Below are 22,176 nucleotides of genomic sequence, written 5' to 3' on the forward strand. Positions count from 1 at the left end.
CTAAAGCAAATACATAGCCGGTATTTAAAGGTAATATAAAACAAATAAAATAAAAAAGCACAACGTAAATAAAAAAAGCACAATTCAAACGAGCTTGGCCACTGAAGGGAAAGGAACTATTTTATCAGCATGTGAACAACGTGCACAGGTTTAGTGCAGTCAATCAAAGTGAAGGGTGCCAAAGGGTGAAGCAGTCTAACGCAGTGACCAATGCTGTATGCTGAGGTGCATGGAAGTAAAATGTGAATGACAATTCAACAGACAAGTGAATGGTCATCTAACTGTGAATATTTCGTAGGTATATTATGGAAAATCATGAGTCGGGTGAGACTGCTAAACCTGAGTCGAAGGCTAGACCTAACGAAGCGTACAGGAAGGAAATTGTTTTTGGATCCTACTAAATATTTCAGTACTGTAGGTTAAATTGTGCTTAGAGTCACTGTATACATCAAACTACTCCAAGTCTATCAGCGTTTTGTTTGCTCCATTACAATGCGAGAAATAAAAAGGCAACGCTAAATAAGGTAATGAAGATCTAGACCCTGAAGTTTTCTTCTGGACTTTGATGAAGCACAGCAGCTGTATTATACTGAGGATATCTGTTCTCACCGAGGTGGCATTCTCAAACCAATTTTGGAAAAGATCTCCAACATTTGAAAGGATAGATGTACTAATGAGTAACATTCTGGCTAGTCTGTGGGCTCAATAAAGAATAATGTGCATTTCAAATATATTTATTGAGGAACATATTAACCCTAGGCTAGGAGTTGAGGGTTGGAGCTGTAAGAGCAGGGGTATAAGTGTGGAGTCATCTCCCTCACTCATCACCACTATTCAGAGGAAAAAGCATTCTTCAAGAGCTTAACAGTCCTCTTCAAATGTCGCACAGAAACAGACTGATCCCGTAGATGTTTTTGATAAAAACCACACCTCTAAATCACACCAAGTACGCATATCAATTTGCCCTTCAAAGCGATACCTCTTCTAAGGACATCTAAGAATGTTCCTTCCGTCCATTGCTTTTCCTGAATACCCCTGCCCAGCTTTCCATTTCCAGTTGATATGTTTCATCAATTATATAAATGGCCAATTTTACAACCTCTACATGTGAACCAATGATCTTGGATATCAGGTGTATTAAGTTGGTCGCTCAACAGTTTGACTTTTTCCTCTATGGCAAGAGGCCTCTTGTTTCTTCTCTCTCAGCAGCTGATCCCCTTCTCTGACTTTACCACATCACCTGCGCCTGGGAAAATGGATGCTTCTCCTACATTAACTTCCATCCTTTAAGGTAAAGAGTGTAATTCGAGATACCATGAAGAGAGCTCCAGCTTAGACAGAGATACAAGTGTACTACAGTTACATAACCTCCACATGGCATAGACACATTTTGCAGGATCCCCTAAGAGATATAGGGACAGACTACAAACAATTTCTGATTTCAGAATTTTATTTCAGAGTGTTGGAAGGACAGTAAAGAGAAAGGAGACACTGTGTGGCAGCAGAAACAGAAAATGGGTGGTTTTTCTAGACCACACTCCTGCTCTTCATCCATCTGTTTTCCTTCCAAAAATCATGTGAAAAGCTGGGTATTGGGAATTGGGTAAGGGCCCCAGTGCTCAAGCCCCTAATAACCATGGCCATTACGTTTGCAACTGCGCTTGTCAACTATTTGATAAGGTTGTTTATTCCCAAACCAATATATTCACCCCATCTTGTACAACTGGTCTACATCAACTTCACCCCACACTCAAGAGAAGCCTAATAACTATTTCTGCAAGTCTGCAATTAAATAGTACCCCAAACTGTTCTGACAAACAAAACTTCAATCACTGATGTGCTCAAGACTCACCTCGGATTTGATGGTGCAGCGTTTAAGACGGGCGGGGATGAGGCAGTCGAGTTTCCTTGAAGTGGGCACCCAGACCTCTCTCTAGCAGGAAGGCAATAGATCCTCTGCACCACCACTCGAACATGCACATGCCTCCAGCCTCCGGCTCCTTGGCTTTCCACCACTTCAAGCAGAGAGTCGCTCACCATTTGACTTGAAGGCAATGGGCTTCTAGGTGTCACAACAGGCTTTGGAGTGGACACATACGAACAAGCAATCTGGCAAGACATTAACATTAATCAAAATTGCAATCTGACTACAAAGCCTTTTTCTTTCACAGTGAACAGTGTGTGCGAACTAAGTCACATACTATTATAAAAGCATTACGAATTAGGTCCTTTTTACAAACATGCTAGATTACAGTGCACCCTCATACCACATTTGGTGAATATCTCTCACACACAAGTGCAGGCAAGCAGATGGGCAGAAACATGAAAAAATAGATAAGAGGACGCAAACCTGATGTGGAAAAAATAAAAAGGAGCTCATTACTAATAACCATTCAGTTGTTGACTTCTCTATGGAAAAAGTAATTTATGCTGGGTGATACATTACTTCAGTGGCAATGTTCTTGCCACCTTGGGCATCTTTGTAATGATCAAAGCACAGTGCACTCTACATGCAATTTCTAACTTTGGCCTATTTGCTATAATCATATGGTAAACATTGTTTAGCACGAAAACTTTTCCCTGCAGGCAATTACAACGTGGTCGTTACAACGACCGCGTTGTAACCATGCTTACCATTACTACGCAAGTCGGAACAACGACTTGCGGAGGGGGCAGTAGGTGTTGGATTTAAAATCCAACACCTTCCCTACAGTTGCACATACTGGAGTTGAAATAGTAAATTATACTATTCCAACATCCAGCGCCACCCCTCCGCAAGTCGTTGTTACGACTTGCGGGGTAATGGTATGCATGGTTACAACGCAGTCGTTGTAACGACCGCGTTGTAATTCCCTGCGGGAAAAAAGCATGTGTTAAAAAGCGGTATATTCTAATCATATATATATCACTACAATTGAGTTCCTACGTTACTGTAGCCACCAGTTCACTCGACAATATGCCAAGCCCAGTCCATGTCTTTCCAGTAAGAAGTCATTGTTATCTGTCAGTCATATATATGTTAGTCTAATTGCTTACACTGAAGCAAATAAAGACTACAAACCACAAACAGAAATACTATGATAAGCGAAAGCCCGGGGGAAGGAAAGTTGTGTTTGGCATATCAGGAGTCATCTGGCAATCCCACTTACACTGCAGTTTGCATCCATAAACTTGACCAGATTTTATTTCGAACTCAAAGCTGTACGTTAAGTGCTTATGGTCTGGACAATTTAGTGTTTGTTCCTTTACACTTTGCTCCTTTCATCGGAAGTAGATTTGTTTTTGTCATGACTGAATGATGCAAGCTATACAACGATGATGGACACCGGCTGATAGAGTCAGCTGCTTTTTACTTCAATGGATGTAAATCAGATATGACACATGGCCCACCATGATGAATATGCCTTACAGCAATGATATCTACTCATGATTCACAGCATTAGGACTTTCTCTGCACTGACCACTCGCTCCACCACACCTACTCAGAACACTCAGTGCACCATAGACCGAGTCAGGCAGATCACACAAAATACTCTCTCATGTGCACAACACATTACAACTATGTAGCACCATACAGGATGCAACAATTTCCTATTGATATTTTGCAACAATGTTATGAAAAAGCAAACTTAATACAGTTTTCTTTTTCTTTTTATGTGTCTCCTTTTTTACTGTCATCTGTTTACACATCCTTGCACAAAGGATCCCATGCAATATATTTCAATAACGCGATTACTTATTTTAGTCAGGTAATGCAGTGGTCATAATGACTGCCTTTAAAATGGTCTGTGTGAAGGCAAGACTACTTTTGTTAATGAGTGCCACCAATGAAATGAGGGATGAATATAGAACGGTGCAACAGCCAAACGCCAAGGTACTTCCACACCTAACTTGCGGTTCCAGTCACAAAGCCTCAACATTCTAATGGGCACTGGGGGACAGACTCATTTTATTTAATCGGTGATGAAAACCAAAGACTGGGAAAAACGACGGCTGATGCATCTCCCTTACCCTCATTTACTATCGAAAAAATATTAACTATATTGCTGACGTTGCCTTGAATAGAACCTTCCCATGCCATGTAAACAGCCATAATAGTTATCATTGATGGCCTTCTGAGGATTATGGATTCAAAAGTTTACACCATGCTGATTCTTGTAGACCTACATGTCGACCACAACCATAGGAGCCTTCTCCACTGCAAATAAATGTGCTTAGGGCCTCCAGACTCCATTCCGGGTCTCCTTGCTGTTTCTCAGTAGACGTCTGTCTTCAGAGCCCACCATTTCTCTAGCACTGCTAATTATATTGGTTATATTTTCACAGCCAGTGAACAAAATAGCTTTCACATATATGCGGATGACACTCAGCAATGCACTGGCCTCTCAGACACCACGTTTACTCAACTCTCACTGTAATTCTGTCATGGATAGATGACAACAACACCTGAATTTATCAGGGCCTTATTCCAACCTCATACTTACCCATGGTTCTCCTCAACCTCTACTTTTCACGACCCTCAACAACAGTGATAGAAAAAGAAATGAAATGCCAGAAGGTCGTTCTAGAAATTTCCCTTTCAATCAAAGCTCACATCAGCTCTGTAGGTTTCTCTGGCATCTATCAAGTGCATTCTATTTAACATTCATTTAATCTCTAGTCCCTCCTAAACTGGATTACTGGAACATTTTTCAGAAAAAGCAAAAACTTCTCTTGCCTCTAAAAAAACCCTCAGGTTCTGTAGAACTGTAATCATAGTGACTATACCTTAAACTGGAAAGCCCCAAAGACATTTGGAAACTCACACATTTTCAATTGCCTCAGAGACTTTGGTCAGTGGATGACATGTAGCCTTCTCAAATTAAATACTTCCAAAACTGAAATACTCACAAGTGGCGACTGGAAAAATTATGACCCACTTGCTACCTGGCCTGACGATCTGGGAATGCCGCCTAAAGTATCAAAGGAATTAAGAAACCTCGGAATTATCATGGGCTCCAAGCTATCAATGAATGCCCAACTGGACAGACTAGCAAGATCAAGCTTTGTTACAATAAAAACTCTGCTACACATCTTCCCCTACTTGGGATTTCTAAACAGGGTCCAGGATACTATCTCTCTCGTTCTGTTTCAACTCAATTACACCAATAGCCTCAACCATGGATCATCTTGAACAACTATGAAAAGACTACAATGGATTCAGAACTCTGCTGCCAGACTACTCTTACATATAAAGCCTCTTCATCAGGAATAAAATCACTAAATACACTCAACAAATGAACCACTGCTCTAGATTGGAAACTTTCCTCAAAATCCCCCATACAAGAAAACAAAATTGGTGGCACATTTTTCTCTGCTCAAGCAGCCAAACTATGGAACTCTTTACCCCCGTACATAAGATCCACGGATAACTACCTTATTTTCAGAAGACTAATCAAGAGTTGGCTCTTCCCCATATAACCACCATACTCAAACATAAATATACAGCATATCCCTGTGTATACAAGCATTTATTTGGATTATATAACTGAAACTAGATCAGTGTATTTCGTTGTCTACATTTGTATAATAATTATGTCTATAAATATATAGATATTCCTTAGTTCTGCTAAAGAAATGTAAATATTACTTGGTTGTATTATTCTATGTTTAACATGTATTATAGGTCACCGCATAAATAAATAATTTTTATTATAACTATATACAGTTGTTTCACTAGTGAATTAAATATATATATATAGATGGCGGAGGTGTGTTATTGTTGGTTGAAATAAAAGAATTGCACCAAATTGTTGGGTCCATGTTCGTCTTTGCAGGAGGGACTGGCAGGTTGGAGACAAAGATATATATATATATATATATATATATATATATATATATATATTACCTACTGGCGGTCGCCAGTAGGTAGTTATAGTTAGGACCCCTTTTCCATAGGAAAACCTCAACATTCTATTTTGAATAACTTTGGCGCCGGTCGATGAATCCTCGCGAATTTCTCAAAATAGGTGGGGCGCTACGCTCCGCTCCTACCCTGAAAGTCTCGGGGGGATTCGTCAAGCGGGGGCTGAGATAAAAGGGGGGTCCCAAAACGCGTTTTTCCCATGCATTTTTCCATAGGACCTTTAGAACGAGCTACAGCCCGAACGGCTGAACAGAATTACTAGAAATTTGGCAGAGAGGTAGTCCCTAGGTCAAGGAAGTGCCTTTTGTAGGTTTGGTGTAAATCTGTTCAGTAGATTCTGAGAAAATAGCCTTTAAATCAATATATATATCTGAGCCCGCTTACGGTACGCTTACCGTACGCTTACCGTAAGCGTACGGTGGCGTGCGCGAGCGCGATTCTGATTGGCTCTTAGATCTTAGTAAACATTAGAATCGGCCGAAACCAGGAAGCGGCGGCCGCCATTTTGTCTCTCGCACTGAGTGTTGTTTATCAAACAAGATGGCCAAAAACATGTTACGGGGCTGTTTTGACAACTCCCTCCCACATAGTCATGTTGAGGGAGTCCCCAAACATCCCCCAAGAGCAAAAACGGTTTTATTTTTTTTTCGGCAATTTCGCCGAGTACGCTTACCGTACGCTTACCGTAAGCGTACGGTAAAAAAAAACAAAAAAAAAAAACACTATCCACACTTACCCCACCCCCTGTGCTTTTGGTGGCCGTAGGCCACCAAATGTACAGGGCTTATGAATAGGTAAAAAAAACTAAATTTTGGCAACATGAAATTATAAAATCGAAATAAAAAAAACACTATCCACATTGACCCCACCCCCTGTGCTTTTGGTGGCCGAAGGCCACCAAATGTACAGGGCTTATTAAAGTTGATAAAAACCGTGCACGGAACGAACTGCGTTAAGAGGGCGCGCACGCCTCGAATGGCGTAAAGTAACTTAGCATTTAAAAAACCGTACAAATTCACTGAAAAAACCATAGGTTTCACACACGTTATAGTTAGGAATTAGCATTTAAAAAACCTTGCAAATTCACTGAAAAAACCATAGGTTTCACACATGTTATAGTTAGCGGAAATTTTACTGATAAAAAACCAGTGAAATTGCCCCGTTATAGTTAGTGCTGGCAACTATAACTCACGCGACCGCAATCTTCTGCTGATGACATATGTGTCTTTATGAAAAAAAAATATTTGTAATATATGTATAGCTAAAAATGTATGGAAGAAGACATGGGCAAATAAGTGTCTAAATACAGTATTAGCATCAGCAGAGGATTGCGGTCGCGTGAGTTATAGTTGCCAGCACTAACTATAACGGGGCAATTTCACTGGTTTTTTATCAGTAAAATTTCCGCTAACTATAACATGTGTGAAACCTATGGTTTTTTCAGTGAATATATCTATATATATATGAAAATGGAAACAAATAAAGTAGCTTAAAGCGCAGCAACACTTGAAAGTCTGAGTGAGTTTATTAAATACAACTTAAATCTAGATATATTACCTTTCTTACACATATATACCTTCCATGTACTTCTGTATCTTTATATTTATCACTTTACTCCTAATTCAGCATCACCAATGCACCACCCTATATCTCACCTTATATCTCTCTCAATATATCCTCTATCACCACTCACTGACTCATCCAAAACCTCATTCTACTAATCTCTCCAAAGCACTGTCCTATTTCTCACCCTATATTTCTCTCAATACACCCTGTACCTCCGGAGTGGAGGTACAGGCCTTATCCCAAACACCATTCTTCTACTATAATCACCAAAATAACCCTTTCTAGAATTCCCTCTCTGCTACCAATCCTTGCATCATCTCAAACCTCTTTTACTATTGAGATCTCCCAAACAATCTCTCCGCCTCTTCCCTCTCCGCCTCCCCTTTACTCATCCCAAACCTCCTCCTACTGCTATGATCTCCAAATAAACACTTTTCAGACCCTTCCCTCTTCTATCCCTCCACTATCCTTTTCAATCCAACTAACAGACTCACATGTCCACAGCTCAAATTAATTTCATGTTTCTTTATACTAATTCACCACTAATCCTGTTTTTGGGTTCTGGAGTACCGTGCTACTCGGCAAAAAGCACTTCAATGCCTCATGAGGGGTAACAAGTTCTAAATAAATGCGAACCCTTCCTCTTATATCCCTCCACTATCCTTTTTCAATCCAAATAAATTCACATATCCACTGCTCAAACTAATTTCATATATCCCTGTACAAGTTCAGCACTAATCCTTTTTGGGTTCTGGAGTAGCGTGCTACTCGTCGAAAAGCGTTTTGACGCCTTTTCAGGATTAGTAAGAACTATATAATTACAATTACAATATAAAGCCGGATGTCAAATTTCATCACTGGTTTCTAGTCAAGAAGGGTGCTACTTTACATCCAAATGCACTCCATAAGCAAGATCTGAAATGCATTTCCAACCTTAACAATCACTGCAAAGCAAGGCCTTTACTATCAAACTGTACCTATCCAGAGACCCCTTTTCATACCCTCACTCACCAGCAGCAGAATAAGTGCAGTAAGAGGGCGCAACGTTTGGAACCCCATGCCTAAATAGCTCTGGTAAACCAGGCCCTTCATAAAAGCTTTTGACTCCTGTAATACAGAATATTTGTCACTCTATCCCCTACTCCCTCTCTACTTGTCCATCTCTTTCTGTCCGTCTTCGTTATTCGCTCTGAAGCTTTTGCAATATGCTTCACCTTATAAAAACTCCATAATAAATTAAAGAATAATTCACAATCTCATCCAGGAACACAAAGTTGGTGAATCTATTGATTGACAATTTATGGGGCCGGTTTGTAATTTCTTGATGAGCTTGATAAAATGGAGTAAACAAAATAATAGGGCATAGCTCTTATGCCATGGATAAATTGGCTACCATGAACCGTGAGGGTTCAACATGTCCAAAAATATGTTGTTGGGAGAGGCTGTATTCAAAAGGCAGTAATGAGGTACTACTTCTTGAGAATGTAAAACAAAGACTGGGAGGTGAGCCTTGTTTTTGTCACCTCAAACAAAACCTAGTTCAGCGCAGTGGATTCACCCTGCTGGGAAGCATCAGAATTAACAAAATCTGTATCAAGATTAGAATTTTAAAAACTATTCAAATTCTGGAGAGAGCTTTGTCTTGATGTGCTGTAGCAGGGTTGGACTGATTCGCCTGTCAAGTGGCCTATGTAGGCACTTAATCAGTGGCGCAGGAAGCCTTCAGGGCTGGTCCATTGTTACAGCTTGCTTGCTTTTTAGGTCTCGCCTGAGACAGCGCTTTAGCATTGCTCTGGCGAGACTTATAGTAAGCGAGTTTTGGAAGTGCAAACGAGTGCTTTCAGGCCTCCAAATACAGTGCATGTGTGCCGGGCGCGCGCACCATTTGGAGGCCTGAAAGCACTCGTTTTCTTTCACTTTCGCCTGTCACACAGCCGCGCTTTGAAGTGTGATCGCGATTGCGATCACTTACATTTCGCGGGCGCTTTGATGTTTTCAGTGAGCCGCGCGGCCACTGAGGAAATCAAAGCGCCCGTGAACACCATTTGCCACCCCCACCTCTTCAGCCAACTTACTCGCCATGTCTGCTCTGGATTCTTGTGCCTGGCTGTTGTGGTCTCCGGCCTTATTGCTGCTTCACCACAAATAAAGTCCGCGAATCTGCCTGTCCAGTGCCGTGTGCCCATGAGTCACGGTAATAAATGGTGAAGCATTCACTTGAGCCCAGTTTGTGTTTTTTTTTTAAAAATTATGAAAGTCACACTCACGGCTCTTTTTAAGGGATTATTTTTGTATTTCAATAGAGGGCCGACGGTTTCAAAGTATGTACCCCCTCTTGGAGGTTACCAGGCAGCCTTTGCTCCACATGAAGCAGAAGTTAAGCTGCGCTCCCACGCTGCATGTTAGTCTGAGAAAGCCCCTCATTCCAAACCAGGGCTAACAAAACTTTTTCAGCGCGCGCAGCCCTCCCGCGGGCCCCCCGGCCCATGGGCTACTGAGGTCAACGCCTTTCCTGAAACCATGCAACAAAGCGGCCTGTAAGGGCTGCGTTTAATGTGTGCGCCTGCACCTTCCACCAACGCAGCAGAAACAGCCGCTTCTCGGATCACTGGTGCATTTAACACTTGTCAGGTACTCCAGTGGGGGTGTCAGAAAACGCAACCATGCGAGGCAGCGCTTTGTTCTTTCCCTGCAAACACTTGGCGTGAAAACCTTCAAAAGAGTTCCGTTTTTTTAAGGGTCTGGGTTGGGTCATGCACAAGTCCTGGGCACCCGGCAAAAACTGCTTTTAAAAGTTCACCACAAAACTGGACAGCTGCACCTATAAAATGAGGCAGCAAGACCGGCCCCAAGTCAACAGTCACACTTTGTGCCTATCGGGGTCCTCGCACTTTACCATGTGTTGTGCTGTTCTGGGAAGCATGCGGCTTTCTCTCTTAACAAAAGCAAATAAATAAATAAATAAATACAAACAATCAAAGGGTCCTCGACGCAGGAGGTTGTGAAAACAGGACAGACACTTTTCTACCCAGCAGATTCAACACCCAACTGTTTGAAGTCAAAAGCAACAAGACGATAACAGCCATCAGCTTACAGAAAAGACACCAAAGAACGACACAAAGGGCTCAGACACCGCCCAGAACGTGGGAAAAAAAATATTGTACAATTAGACAGATAAACCGGGACTTCGAGGCACCAATTCCTCTCTGTCTTTTATGTAAATACTCGGAAAGCATGTTCAGCTGAAAGGTAGACTCCAAATTAACAAGCATTTGCAATGCAATAGGTCTCGCAATTACGCAAGTTTGAGCTATTGGCACTGTAAATGACAATGCCTCTTATTTATGTTTTTGTTTGTAAAACATAAATAAAACGCATTGTCAATTACAATGCCAATAGCTCAAACTCCCGTAAATGCGAGACCTATTGCATTGCAAATGCTTGTTTGTAATGATCTTAAATTTGCAGTGATTTCATAAAGCCACTTAGCCCTTTTGATGCAATCTTTGTGGGAGCTGATCGAAATGATAATTTAAATGCACCTGTGCTCGCCAAGTTTTTCTTTCAGATTTCTTCTAATTGCTATTCTAAACTGGAACTTAGAATATGATGCATTTCGTTTTTCTAACAATCACATGAGCAACAAGAGCACACACCAGCCCCACACATCCAGGATAGACGGCCGCAGATATTTAAAGGAGGAAGGTCTGCCATTCCACTGGTATTCATGAGTAAATGTTCTGACAGCGAAGCCTGACAGTACAGGTGTCTTCTTGAGCCAGCAAATAATAGTGAGAGAAATATTGTACAAGGAAGCTGTAATATACGGCCCACAGGAGGTGTGGTACTTTACCTTGGAACACTGACCCAGGCAGCAAAATCAGTTGGTTATGGGTTGGGGGTGGGTTAGTAATAAGATACCCACACTTATATCTGAGTGGCGTATCTTTTGTGCACGTAACGGATAATTGTAGGTCAGAAGGTGCAAACTGGACCTCAATATTCAACCAGGGATGACCTTGAGAAAATCGTCTTCTTGCAAACCTCTGGCAAATGTTTCTAGAAACTTTCACTAACTCTTAGAACTTCGAATAAAAAGCCTCCCAGTAGATTCCAGTTGGTCTATACACAATGTGTGTGAATTAGATAGGTACGATTCATAAGCCCCTAAAGGCACCACTTAGGAATTCAGCTTCTCCCAACACTGGGATCTGGGAAAGAAATGTAGGAGTAAACTACAATGACAGAACTGGTTGCTTTCTTTCAACTTAGTGCATTATTTGGAAAAATGGGTTGGGCACAGTAGAAGACTGATAGCTAATTAACTTCAGTGACCAATCAGGGATACAGTGACGCGCAATCCTTTTAGCAATAACTCAGCTCAGGATAAATCAAGAGAAGAAGAATTAAGACATCAGAAGCAATAAGGCAACTGGTACAAATGATATTACATTAGAATAACTGCCACTGCCTTAATTGAATAACCATTGTACATAGTGTGCAAGAACACATACCCTGTGCTAACCTGTGAGAAACCCTTGGGGCACAGGGTTGATGAAGGAAGCAGAAGGCATATGACTTCTGCTGCACTAACTTACCCTGAATTTCAAGACGGAGGCGGTACGCAGCATTTAACAGTTCACTCACGACTTGTATACTTTCTACAAGGCATGAACATTAAAAAAGATGTGCCCTCAATAATGGGACAGAATGACCTTAATATGGAGTTTGGGTTTTACTTTGGCACTATTAGTGTTTTCAAAGGCAATGCGCACAACACAACAATTATAAGGATAATAAAAAAGTACTTTGTTAGGTATGAGTTTCATATCGTGCATGTAATTTGCCTAGGACTAGTAGGAATGTGATGTAGTGTTCAGTTGTGATCCCAGGACATTCAAATGGTTTAGAAAGGATTTTTTTCAATCCTGAAAAACAGCTCACACTTTAAAAATGTCACAGAAAAATACTTAAATATTGCTTTAGAAGAATGTGAACAAATTGAACGTTGGCAACTCCGTTTGAGGGCCCAGTGTCATCCGTGGGAATTCAAGTTTCGGCCTCCTCGCTTGATGGGATTGTGTTTTACTGAAAAAAATCAACTAATCTCCCTGCCCCTTAGCTGCCAAAATTGTGAGTACTTTGAACGGGACTAAACACCAGTATCAAGTTATATTAAAAATGTAATTAAAAAACTGGCAATTTAGTGCGTGTAAATGGCTAAATTAGGTTGTGAAACTGCCGTCTTTATTTTAACTGATCACAGAATATGTATGTTGCTGAACAGAAAAAAAAGACTTGGGGGGGTGGGGGGGGAAGGGTATAAACACGATACACAGGGTTGGTAATCTAGAGGACAAGCGGTCGATGGAAGCAGAAGCCTATGTCACTGTAGTTAAAATTTATGCCAATTACATGCCGTTTATTGTTTATTTAGGATATGTACTCCACAATTTGCTTAACCCCTTGGCTGCGGCAGGAATTGTGCTGTGCTCATGACGGAGTGGTTCCGTCACGTCTCCGCCCACTGCGCTAATCGCCCGCACAGGCGGGGAATTAGCGCCGCGTGGGAGGAGCGGCCGCCAACGGCCGCGGCAAGACGGAACCACTCCGTCATGAGCACACGGCACCCGAGGCTCATGACGGAGTGGTTCCCTCATGAGCAGGAAAGGGGTTAATGCAAGAATATTATTTCATATTATTCAAATTGCAAAAAAACTGGGCCAAATTTTTTTTCTAAACTTTGGCGGATATGTTTGTTTTTTGTTTCCCCCCCCCCCCCCCCCCCCCACAACGACTAGTTCACTACTTAAAGGATTAAATGTGATACAGCAGAGGTTTTCCTCTTACACATTTGCGACAAATAAGAAAGACAATAATTGTGACAAAACTTTATATAGATGATGACAAACGTGTTAAGCTTTATGCTTCTGGAAAATGACAAAATTTAATTCTGATTTAGATACTGCATTGTAAAAGTGTTCAAAATGCTAGAATGAGATTATGATATATTTTATAGTTACCAAATAGATGTGAATTTTTAACACTTTAATGACATTAATCCTGAGATTAGATATTGTGATAATAAAAATAACTAAGACATTTTATATGCAAATTTAATGTTCCATGTGTTAGAAATAAATAGGATTTTGTGTGTAATGTGTACACTAAAAATAACAAAAGAAAAGTAGGTGCTACACAAGATTTCGTTAAAGTAACATCTGTGAATCTTTCATCAAAAGGGCTTATAATTGTATGTGGGCCTTAACATATATGCAAAGAAGATTTATATGTACTATTTCTATATATGTGTAACAGTGACATTTTGACATTTTTATGAGTCCCCTATACTTACATGAAACAATTATGATTTGATTGAAATGTTTATTAATACATTTATTTGAGAAATGAATACGCTATCTTATGCAATGCAAGATTCATATTTTAGCTTAATTTCATCGTGAATGAGCCGTATTTCATGTAGGTCTCAAATCTTGCTTCATTTCCCAACGTGAACTCATGAACTGAATGGTCTGAAGTCTATGGGGACTTTTAGCAAAGTTGCCACTTGCATTCTTATTCTCAATCGTTTCCTTTGACAAGCTTGACTGTACTTGCAACAAAAACTGTTACATACTAGAACAGACGCTTGGGACCGAGATGTCAAAAATTTGAGAGCATGATTTTGGAACTGAACCTGGCTCACCTATCTTGCAGCATTGAGACTGACGGCTTAGACATCCTAGGACAATGCAAACTATGATGTAATACGGAGATCTGCTGTCGGCTGGTATGCTAGAGTAATGGAACCTTTTCGGCTGAAAGGGCTCGCGTCATGTTGCTGTGATGTTAATGTTACAGTGACGGACTGAGACAGATTTCTGTCTTTAACTAACTGGAACTGGTCACTTGGATTTACTGATTTCCTATTGATCCATATGCTATAGTGATCCAAAATCATCCTGCAGTCTTGCAGAGTTTGATATTTAATTTAAATTAGGATTGTGTGGCATTTATTTGAATGTTTTTTACCCTTGAATTAAATACTAAAGCTTTGAAATTTAAACTAAACTCTGCTGATTCGGACTCATTATTTACATGTGTGTAAATCTTTTGATTGATATATTTTAAAGTCTGTGCACTGACGAACAAGTTACTTACCTTCGGTAACAATATATCTGTAAGAGACATATATTAGTAATGGATTCCTCACCTTAGAATTACCCCCAGGCGTCAGACTGGATCCGGAGAATTTTTCTTCAGCAGTACCCCTGCGCCTCAGTAGGTGGCGTAGGTCGACTCCGCGTTCGTCGTTGGCGTCTTGATTGCCGGAATGACGTTGCGGTATCTGCTTAGACGCCGCCCCTGCGCCACGTCAGTTCTTTACACGACATTCCATGCCAGAAGCGCAGAGCCGTGCAAGACACTGACCACTGGTGCACAAAACTAGGGCCCTGAAAGGGAATCCCTTACCCTAGAAGTCAGTTCGCAGAACGGGGAGGATGGGTGGGGCAGTGAGGAATCCATAACTAATATATGCCTCTTACAGATATATCGTTACCGAAGGTAAGTAACTTGTTCATCTGAAAAAGACTATTAGTTATGGATTCCTCACCTTAGAATAGATACCCCGGCAATACCAACCCCGGAGGTGGGTCTGCGAACTAAGTTCACACCAGAAAGTCCTGGAGAACTGAACAGCCAAAGAAGCCGTCTCTCCGGACTTGGCTGTCCAGGCAGTAATGTTTAGTGACGTGTGCAATGAAGCCCACGTGGCTGCCTGGCAGATATCATGAAGGGGGACTCCAGATCCCAAAGCCGTAGTGGCTGCCGTCGCCTTGGTGGAATGGGCACGCAACCCTACAGGAGGCTCCTTTATCACCAAGGAATAGCAAATTTTGATGCAAAGAACTACCCATCAGGAGATGGTCCGCTTTTGCATGGCCCGACCTCTCTTAGAGCCCACATAGCTAACAAAGAGTTGATCATCCACCCGGAATTGTCTTGTGCGATCCAGATAAAAAGAAAGTGCATGTTTTGGATCCAGACGGTGGAGCCTCTCCTCCTTTTTAGAAGGATGCTGGGCGGAAAAAAGGTGGGCAAAGTGGTGGTCTGTCCTACGTGGATAGAAGTAACCACATTAGGAAGAAAGGAAGGCCTAGCACGAAGGACAACCTTGTCTGGATGAACAGCCAGGAAAGGAGGTTTGGAAGAAAGAGCCTGAAGCTTACTCACCCTGCGAGCAGAGGTGATGGCAACCAAAAAGGCAGTTTTGAGGGTCAAATGTCTGAGGACAAGTATGTAGCGGCTCGAAAGGAGCGCACATAAGGTAAGTCAGAACAAGGTTCAAGTCCCTCTGGGGCATTACGAAAGGGAACGGAGGAAACAGGTGAGTAATGCCCTTAAGGAAGCGATTTATAATAGGGGACTTGAAAAGAGAAGGCTGGTCAGGAAGGCGAAGAAAGGCCGAAATGGCAGAAAAATTGCCTTTATTAGTGCGCAGAGCAGAGCCATGCTGGGCCAAAGAAAGAACGAAGAGGAGAACCTCTGAAAGAGGGGCAGAAAGGGGATCCAAAGCCTTTGCTCTGCACCATGCCACAAATTTGTTACAGGTGCATAACGTTTTGGTGGAGGGACGCTTGGCTGCCAAGATAACGTTACAGACTTCGGGAGGAGGGTCGAAAGCTGTCAACTGCCGCCGCTCCATCTCCACGCAAGGAGGTGGAGGCTAGACAGGTTCGGGTGGAGGACCGTCCCCTGCTGTTGCGACAGAAGATCCTACCGAAGAAGCAATGTGATCGGAGGATCGATGGCAATATTCAGGAGCTTGGGATACCAGACTCTTCGTGCCCAGTCCGGAGCCCCAAGAATGACTTGGGCCCGGTCGAGCTTGTTCTTCTTCAGCAATCTGGGTAGTAGTGGTATAGGTAGAAAGGCGTATAGAAGACCGCAACTCCACTCACGGCGAAAAGCGTCGCCTAGCAAATGCCGCCTTGGAAATTCCATCGGGGAGAACTGCTGACATTGCGCGTTCTCTTCGGTGGCGAATAGATCTAAGCAAGGCTCTCCCCACTGCTGAAAGAGACCTTGCACCACCTCCGAGTGAAGATGCCATTCATGATCCATCATGCACCTGCGGCGGAGTTCGTCCACCCTGGCGTTCAGAGAACCTGCCAGGTGTTGAACCACCAGGGATATGCCCTGATATTCCAGATATGTCCAAAGGCGGAGAGCCTCTTGACATAGGGTCCACGACCCCACCCCGCCCTGTTTGTTGCGGTACCATATGGCGATGTTGTTGTCCGTGAACGCCTGCACTACCCCTCCTTTGAAAGAAGGAAGGAATACCTTCAGTGCAAGATGAATCGCCCGAAGCTCCAGAAGGTTGATGTGGAGCCCGGACTCCGCCGGAGACCAGAGGCCTCTGATCTCCGCCTCTCCCATGTAGCCGCTCCACCCCAGAAGTGATGCATTTATCACAACTGTGAACTCTGGTTGGGGAGGGAGAGGGATCTGCCATTGACCCAATCCTGGTTCGTTTGCCACCACTGCAATTGGCGTGCGGTGCCCTTCGAGATCTGGACGCAATCGGAGAGATTCCCCTGATGCTGTGCCCTCTGGAACTTCAGGTCCCACTGCAGAGCCCGCATATGCCACCTAGCATAACGTACCAGCAGGATGCAGGAGGCCATGAGGTCCAGCAGCCTCAGGGTAATTCTGACCGGAACCCGGGATAGAGGCTGAAAGATCGGAATCATAGCCCGAATATCCCTGACTCGCTGTTCGGGGGATAAGCCAGAAACTGCGTTGTATCCAGAACTGCTCCAATAAAAAGGAGCTTCTGAGAAGGAATCAGGTGTGATTTTGGCAAGTTGATAGTGAGCCCCAGCAAATGTAGGAGGTCAGCCGTAGTCTTGAAGTGGGAGACGACAGCCTGGGGCGAGCCCGCCTTCAACAGCCAGTCATCAAGATAGGGGAAGACTGGAACCCCTGATCTGCGCAGATAAGCTGCGACCACAGCCATCACTTTCGTGAACACCTGAGGGGCGCTGGTAAGGACAAAGGGAAGCACTGTAAACAGAAAATGCTTGTGGCCTACCGTGAACCGTAGGTAACCCCTGTGGGCAGGCAGGACGGGGATGTGGAAATAGGCGTCCTGCAAGTCCAACGCTACCATCCAGTCTCTAGGGTCTAGAGAAGACAGAACCTGAGCCAATGGCAACATCTTGATTTCCCTGAGATCTAAGATAGGATGCAGGCCTTTGTCCTTCTTGGGTAACAGAAAGTATTGGGAGTAGCAACCACAATGTACTTCTGGCACAGGGACACGCTTGATGGCTCCCTTGACCAAGAGAGCCGTAACTTCCTGGCGGAGAAGGGCCAAGTGATCCTCCGACATGCGATTGAATGAAGGTGGCATGGATGGAGGGGTAGTCTCCAAGAGGAGGGAGTAGCCCCTTCAGACTATCTGCAAAACCCACCTATCTGACGTGATGTTCTGCCAGTGGGGGAGGTATGGCGAATCCTGCCACCCACTGGCAACTGGTGGTCCTTGAGGGTCAGACTAGGAAGGTTTAGAGGCTGCTGCAGAGGGGGCACTGGTGGACTGGCCCGTCCGCTGGCCCCCTAACCCACGACGCTGGGTCCCACGTCCTCGGCCATGCAGAAGCCGAACAGTTTGCGCAGGCCTGTGGCTCTGGGCGGAACATGGTGGGGCACCCCTTCCGTAGCCACAAAAGGGGCGAAAAGCACACTGTGAGGGGCGAGAGGTGATAGCAAGGCCCAAGGATCCGGCTGTGGCCCTGGAATCCTTAAAGCGCTCAAGCGCGTTGTCAGCTTTGTCGCCAAACAAGTGACGGCCATCAAAGGGTATGTCCAAAAGAGTTGATTGGACATCGCCCGAAAAGCCAGTGAACCTCAGCCAGGCGTAGCGTCGTAGGGCTACCGACGTTGAAATCGTCCTTCCTAGCGAGTTGGCGTTGTCCAGCCCACATCGTATGGCGAACTTCGCTACATCTCTCCCCTTGGCAACTGCATGGGAGAGCACGGCCCAGGCCTCCTCCGGGCACTGTGGCAGCACCTGCGTGACCATGTCCCACACAGAGTGGGTGTAACGGCCCAAGGAACATGCGCTGTTCACAGACTGCAGTCCTAAGCTGGCGGAAGAAAACATCTTCTTCCCAAAGTGATCCAGCTTCTTGGATTCCCTATCAGGTGGAGCAGTAGGGAATGAGCCCTTGGAAGTAGAGGCTTGGATCACCAAGCTCTCTGGGGTAGGGTGTTGGGAGAGGAAAATGGGGTCGCCCGGGTCTGGGAGGTGGCGTCTGGCAATCATCCTATCCACAGGAGCCGCTGGGCTTGGACCAAGTACCCAGAAGGATGTCCGTGAGGGCCTCATTGAATGGCAGCAGGGGCTCTGAAGCAGCTGCTGCCTGTTGAAGCACCTCGGTCAGGAGGTTGGTCCTGACCACCATCGTAGGAAGCTCAAGGTTTAAGGCCACAGCCGCCCCATGCAACACCACAGCATAGGAGGCTCCCTCCTCCATGGCCACGGTAGGGGTGGAAAGCATGCCAAGGCCTGGAGAAGTGTCCAGACCACTACCCTCACCCAACTCCTCTCTCCAGTCTGGTTCTTCCAAATGGTCTGCCAGACGGTCCACAGACCCCTCCTAGTCCTCCACAACCTCCTCTGGGTGCCACTCATGGCGACAGGGAACACCAGGGTAGAACAAGGGTACAAAAGTACCAGTCGGCGCCGGTCGGAGCCAAGCCGCCGGCATCAAAGGCCTAGAACCCCCAGCCGAGTATGCAGGGCCCAAAGGCGCGCCGGCGCATTCGAGCTGCCCAAAGATGGAGTGGAGGACTTCATAAAGGCTACGAAGTTGGGCAGGGGTCGCTCCGGCTCCCGGAAAGGGACGGAAGCTCGGAGCCGACCCAACAGGCTCCGCGGGCGGAGCCGGACGACCCCCTTCCGCATCCTGCGTCGTGTCAGCCGGCGGACGTGGAGAACGCAAAGAGCGACGGTGCTTCTTCGCCTTCTTTTTGTCCTGCGACTTACACAAAGACAAAGACTTCAATGAGGACTGGAGGTGATGGCTCCGTGACCGGTCCTGTGACTTCCCTCTCGACCGGGACCTCGAGCAGTGGGGAGCCGACTGCCAGGCCTCCAGAAGCTTTCGGGACCGCTCCCGCAAATACTCAGGCCATGGCTTCGGGTCGTAGTTGCGCTCCAGACACCAAAGGTACACTAGCTGCGGGTCTGTCACCGACATCAGCTAGTGGCCACAAGGCATGAAGCCGGTCTGCCAAGATGACATCCCTGTGCACCAGTAGTCGAACGACTCGAAAAAGATATGGGTAAAAGATGAAAAAAGACTGTCAAAAAATGACTAGAGGTACTGCTCTCTCCAGATCTGCGCTGGCTGGTGCGGAAAAAGAAAAAACTGACGTCAGCGTGCAGGGGCGGCGTCTAAGTGTATACCGCGACGTCATTCCGGCAACCACGACGCAAACGGAGTCGACCAACACTACCTACCAACACGCAGGGGTACTGCTGAAGAAAAATTCTCCAGATCCAGTCTGACGCCTGGGGGTAATTCTAAGGTCAGGAATCCATAACTAATAGTCTCTTTCAGATTTACCTAAACTTTGAGTAATAACAATTTGAGTCTAGCAATTATCATATTCCTGGTTCTCATTCGTAATTGCTCATCCACTGAATATCCAGTCCCTTTCAGCACAAACCAGGATCCATTGGAGGACCAACTGAGTATGACGGTAGCCAAAAGTTGGATGGAAGTGAGTGAAATTTAAGGAAATAGTTTTTGGCCCAGTGCGTAAAGCTACAACAATTGCAAACAGAAATCCAGAGCGCCAAGCTTTTTTACCTGCGAGGTTATATCTGCATCGTTTAATCGGAATATCCGAGACAATGACACAATCTCTTTTCTGCGTGGAAGAGGTATCACGCTCTTTATTTCCTCCTTCTCGTCTGGAAAGACCTTCTGACTAAAATGCGTGCTCATCACCACAGGCAATGTCTCATTATGGAGAATTAATTTCTGCCTGGAAAAAAACAGATAAAACACTGATAATTAGGCGAATAATATATATTTTTTACAGCAAATGTAAAAACATGAATATTTTTAGAACGCATGCATACCGTTTCAATAAAGTCCAAACAACAACAATGCTATGTTTTTTTCATTGCAGATGATTTTTATTGCAAAGATATTTGCAGCAGCCACAATAGCAATTGAAGCAAATGTTGTACGAAATGAAAATTCCCCGCCTTTGAGGTACGTTTTCTCCTTCAGTATTGCCGCTTTAATGGATAAATTATATAAAAAGTTATTTATTTTAAAAATGTTATTTGCCTTATTAACATTTCACCCAGACAAACAAAAGTTCTAAAAAACGACTGGACAGGCTCCTCTTACCTGTTAGCTGAGGATATTCAATCATCCTGATTATAAAGCTTTTTTCAGGGAGTAGCTGTGACTTATTCTTGGAAATGCAGAAGTCCCAAATTCTTACAGAAAAAGGTTTGTGAATCGGGCCCAAAGTAATTTTCTGATGCGGCCATTACCATACATGTCTGGTCCACGCTTTCCTTTAGATAAACCCAACAGACTGGACCTTACCAGAGGGCACCAGGTTCCCTTGAGGTGAGACTGCAGATTAGAGCACCCATTTCTGAACCAAGACTAACCATGGTTCCCATGGGAGCAGCAAGCGCATCTAATCAGAAACACCACAGTTGGAGTCCAATGTGGGGTGTGTTGGCAGCTGACACTTAAGAGGGCTGTGGTCCTAGCCCCAAGTATCCTGCACCATCCTAATCTAAGAGACATGGCTGGCAGTGAAGAAGCTGGCACCATGCCCTCTGTTGTAGATAGCACAAGATTTGGTGTCCAGACCCATCTCGGATGCTTGTGCACTTTGCTATAGCGGAGTACTAGCCGCTGAGTGCTCAGGGAGAGATGGGTAGCACCCACAAGGACTGAAAGAACATATGCCTGTAGTCAGGGCTGAAGACACAGAGAGGAGCCTGACTGCGCAAACAGGAGTGCAGCTCCTGGGATCTTCCCAAAGCTGATCCGCGGGGGAGTGCAGCCACAGTGAAGACAGGACTGATGGCATGCTGAAGCAGCTGGAGAAAGAGCAATTGTGAGGCCCTAGCCCTGTGGGTCCACAGGCAGCAACATACCAAAATATTAAAATCCACAAAGTCTAATCTGGGTCACACTCCTCAGTCGCTAACCTAGAAGAAACTGGCCACACTGAATACATCAAGCAAAACAAGTTTGGCATGGAGACTATACTTCATGCCATTCTGGCTTCCCAAGAGTAACTAAAAAATAGAATTGGTGAGGTGCTCACAGATGTGCAACTGCTTCACCAGGATCTTAGGAACACTATTGACTACATGACAATGGCAGAAAGCAGGATATCTGAGACCTTAGACACTCATGTCGCCCTTAAGCACACAGTAACCCAGACGGTAACAGGAAAGAATGAATAAGCCATTTGTATAGCTTTCAAAAAGACGTCCTGGAACCACCAGGGCTCAAAAGGAGGCAGGGCTGATTTAGAGCAGTAAAGCATTGTGGAATAACCAAATATTTAAAAGATTTTGGAAAATGAGTTTGTTGGATGAGGCGCGAGTATTAAACAAAAGGGAATTCCACAGTTTAGGGGCCAGA

General features: G+C 44.3%; 1 protein-coding gene across 5 annotated transcripts in view; it reads right to left on the minus strand.

Moving 5' to 3' along the window:
• SPIDR (scaffold protein involved in DNA repair) overlaps nt 1-22,176 on the minus strand; it is a 2,139,604-nt gene that overhangs the window by 876,224 nt on the left and 1,241,204 nt on the right. For all 5 annotated transcript variants that reach the window (XM_085605664.1, XM_085605663.1, XM_085605662.1 and 2 more), the window contains 2 exons: nt 20,359-20,536; nt 1,853-2,109 (listed from right to left, as the gene is read on the minus strand). In XM_085605664.1, coding sequence (XP_085461790.1) covers nt 1,853-2,109; nt 20,359-20,536 — 435 coding nt within the window. The remainder of the gene's footprint in view (nt 1-1,852; nt 2,110-20,358; nt 20,537-22,176) is intronic.

This window comes from Triturus cristatus, chromosome 5_1 (assembly GCF_964204655.1).
Source record: "Triturus cristatus chromosome 5_1, aTriCri1.1, whole genome shotgun sequence".
In the NCBI taxonomy this organism is placed as follows: Eukaryota; Metazoa; Chordata; class Amphibia; order Caudata; family Salamandridae; genus Triturus; species Triturus cristatus.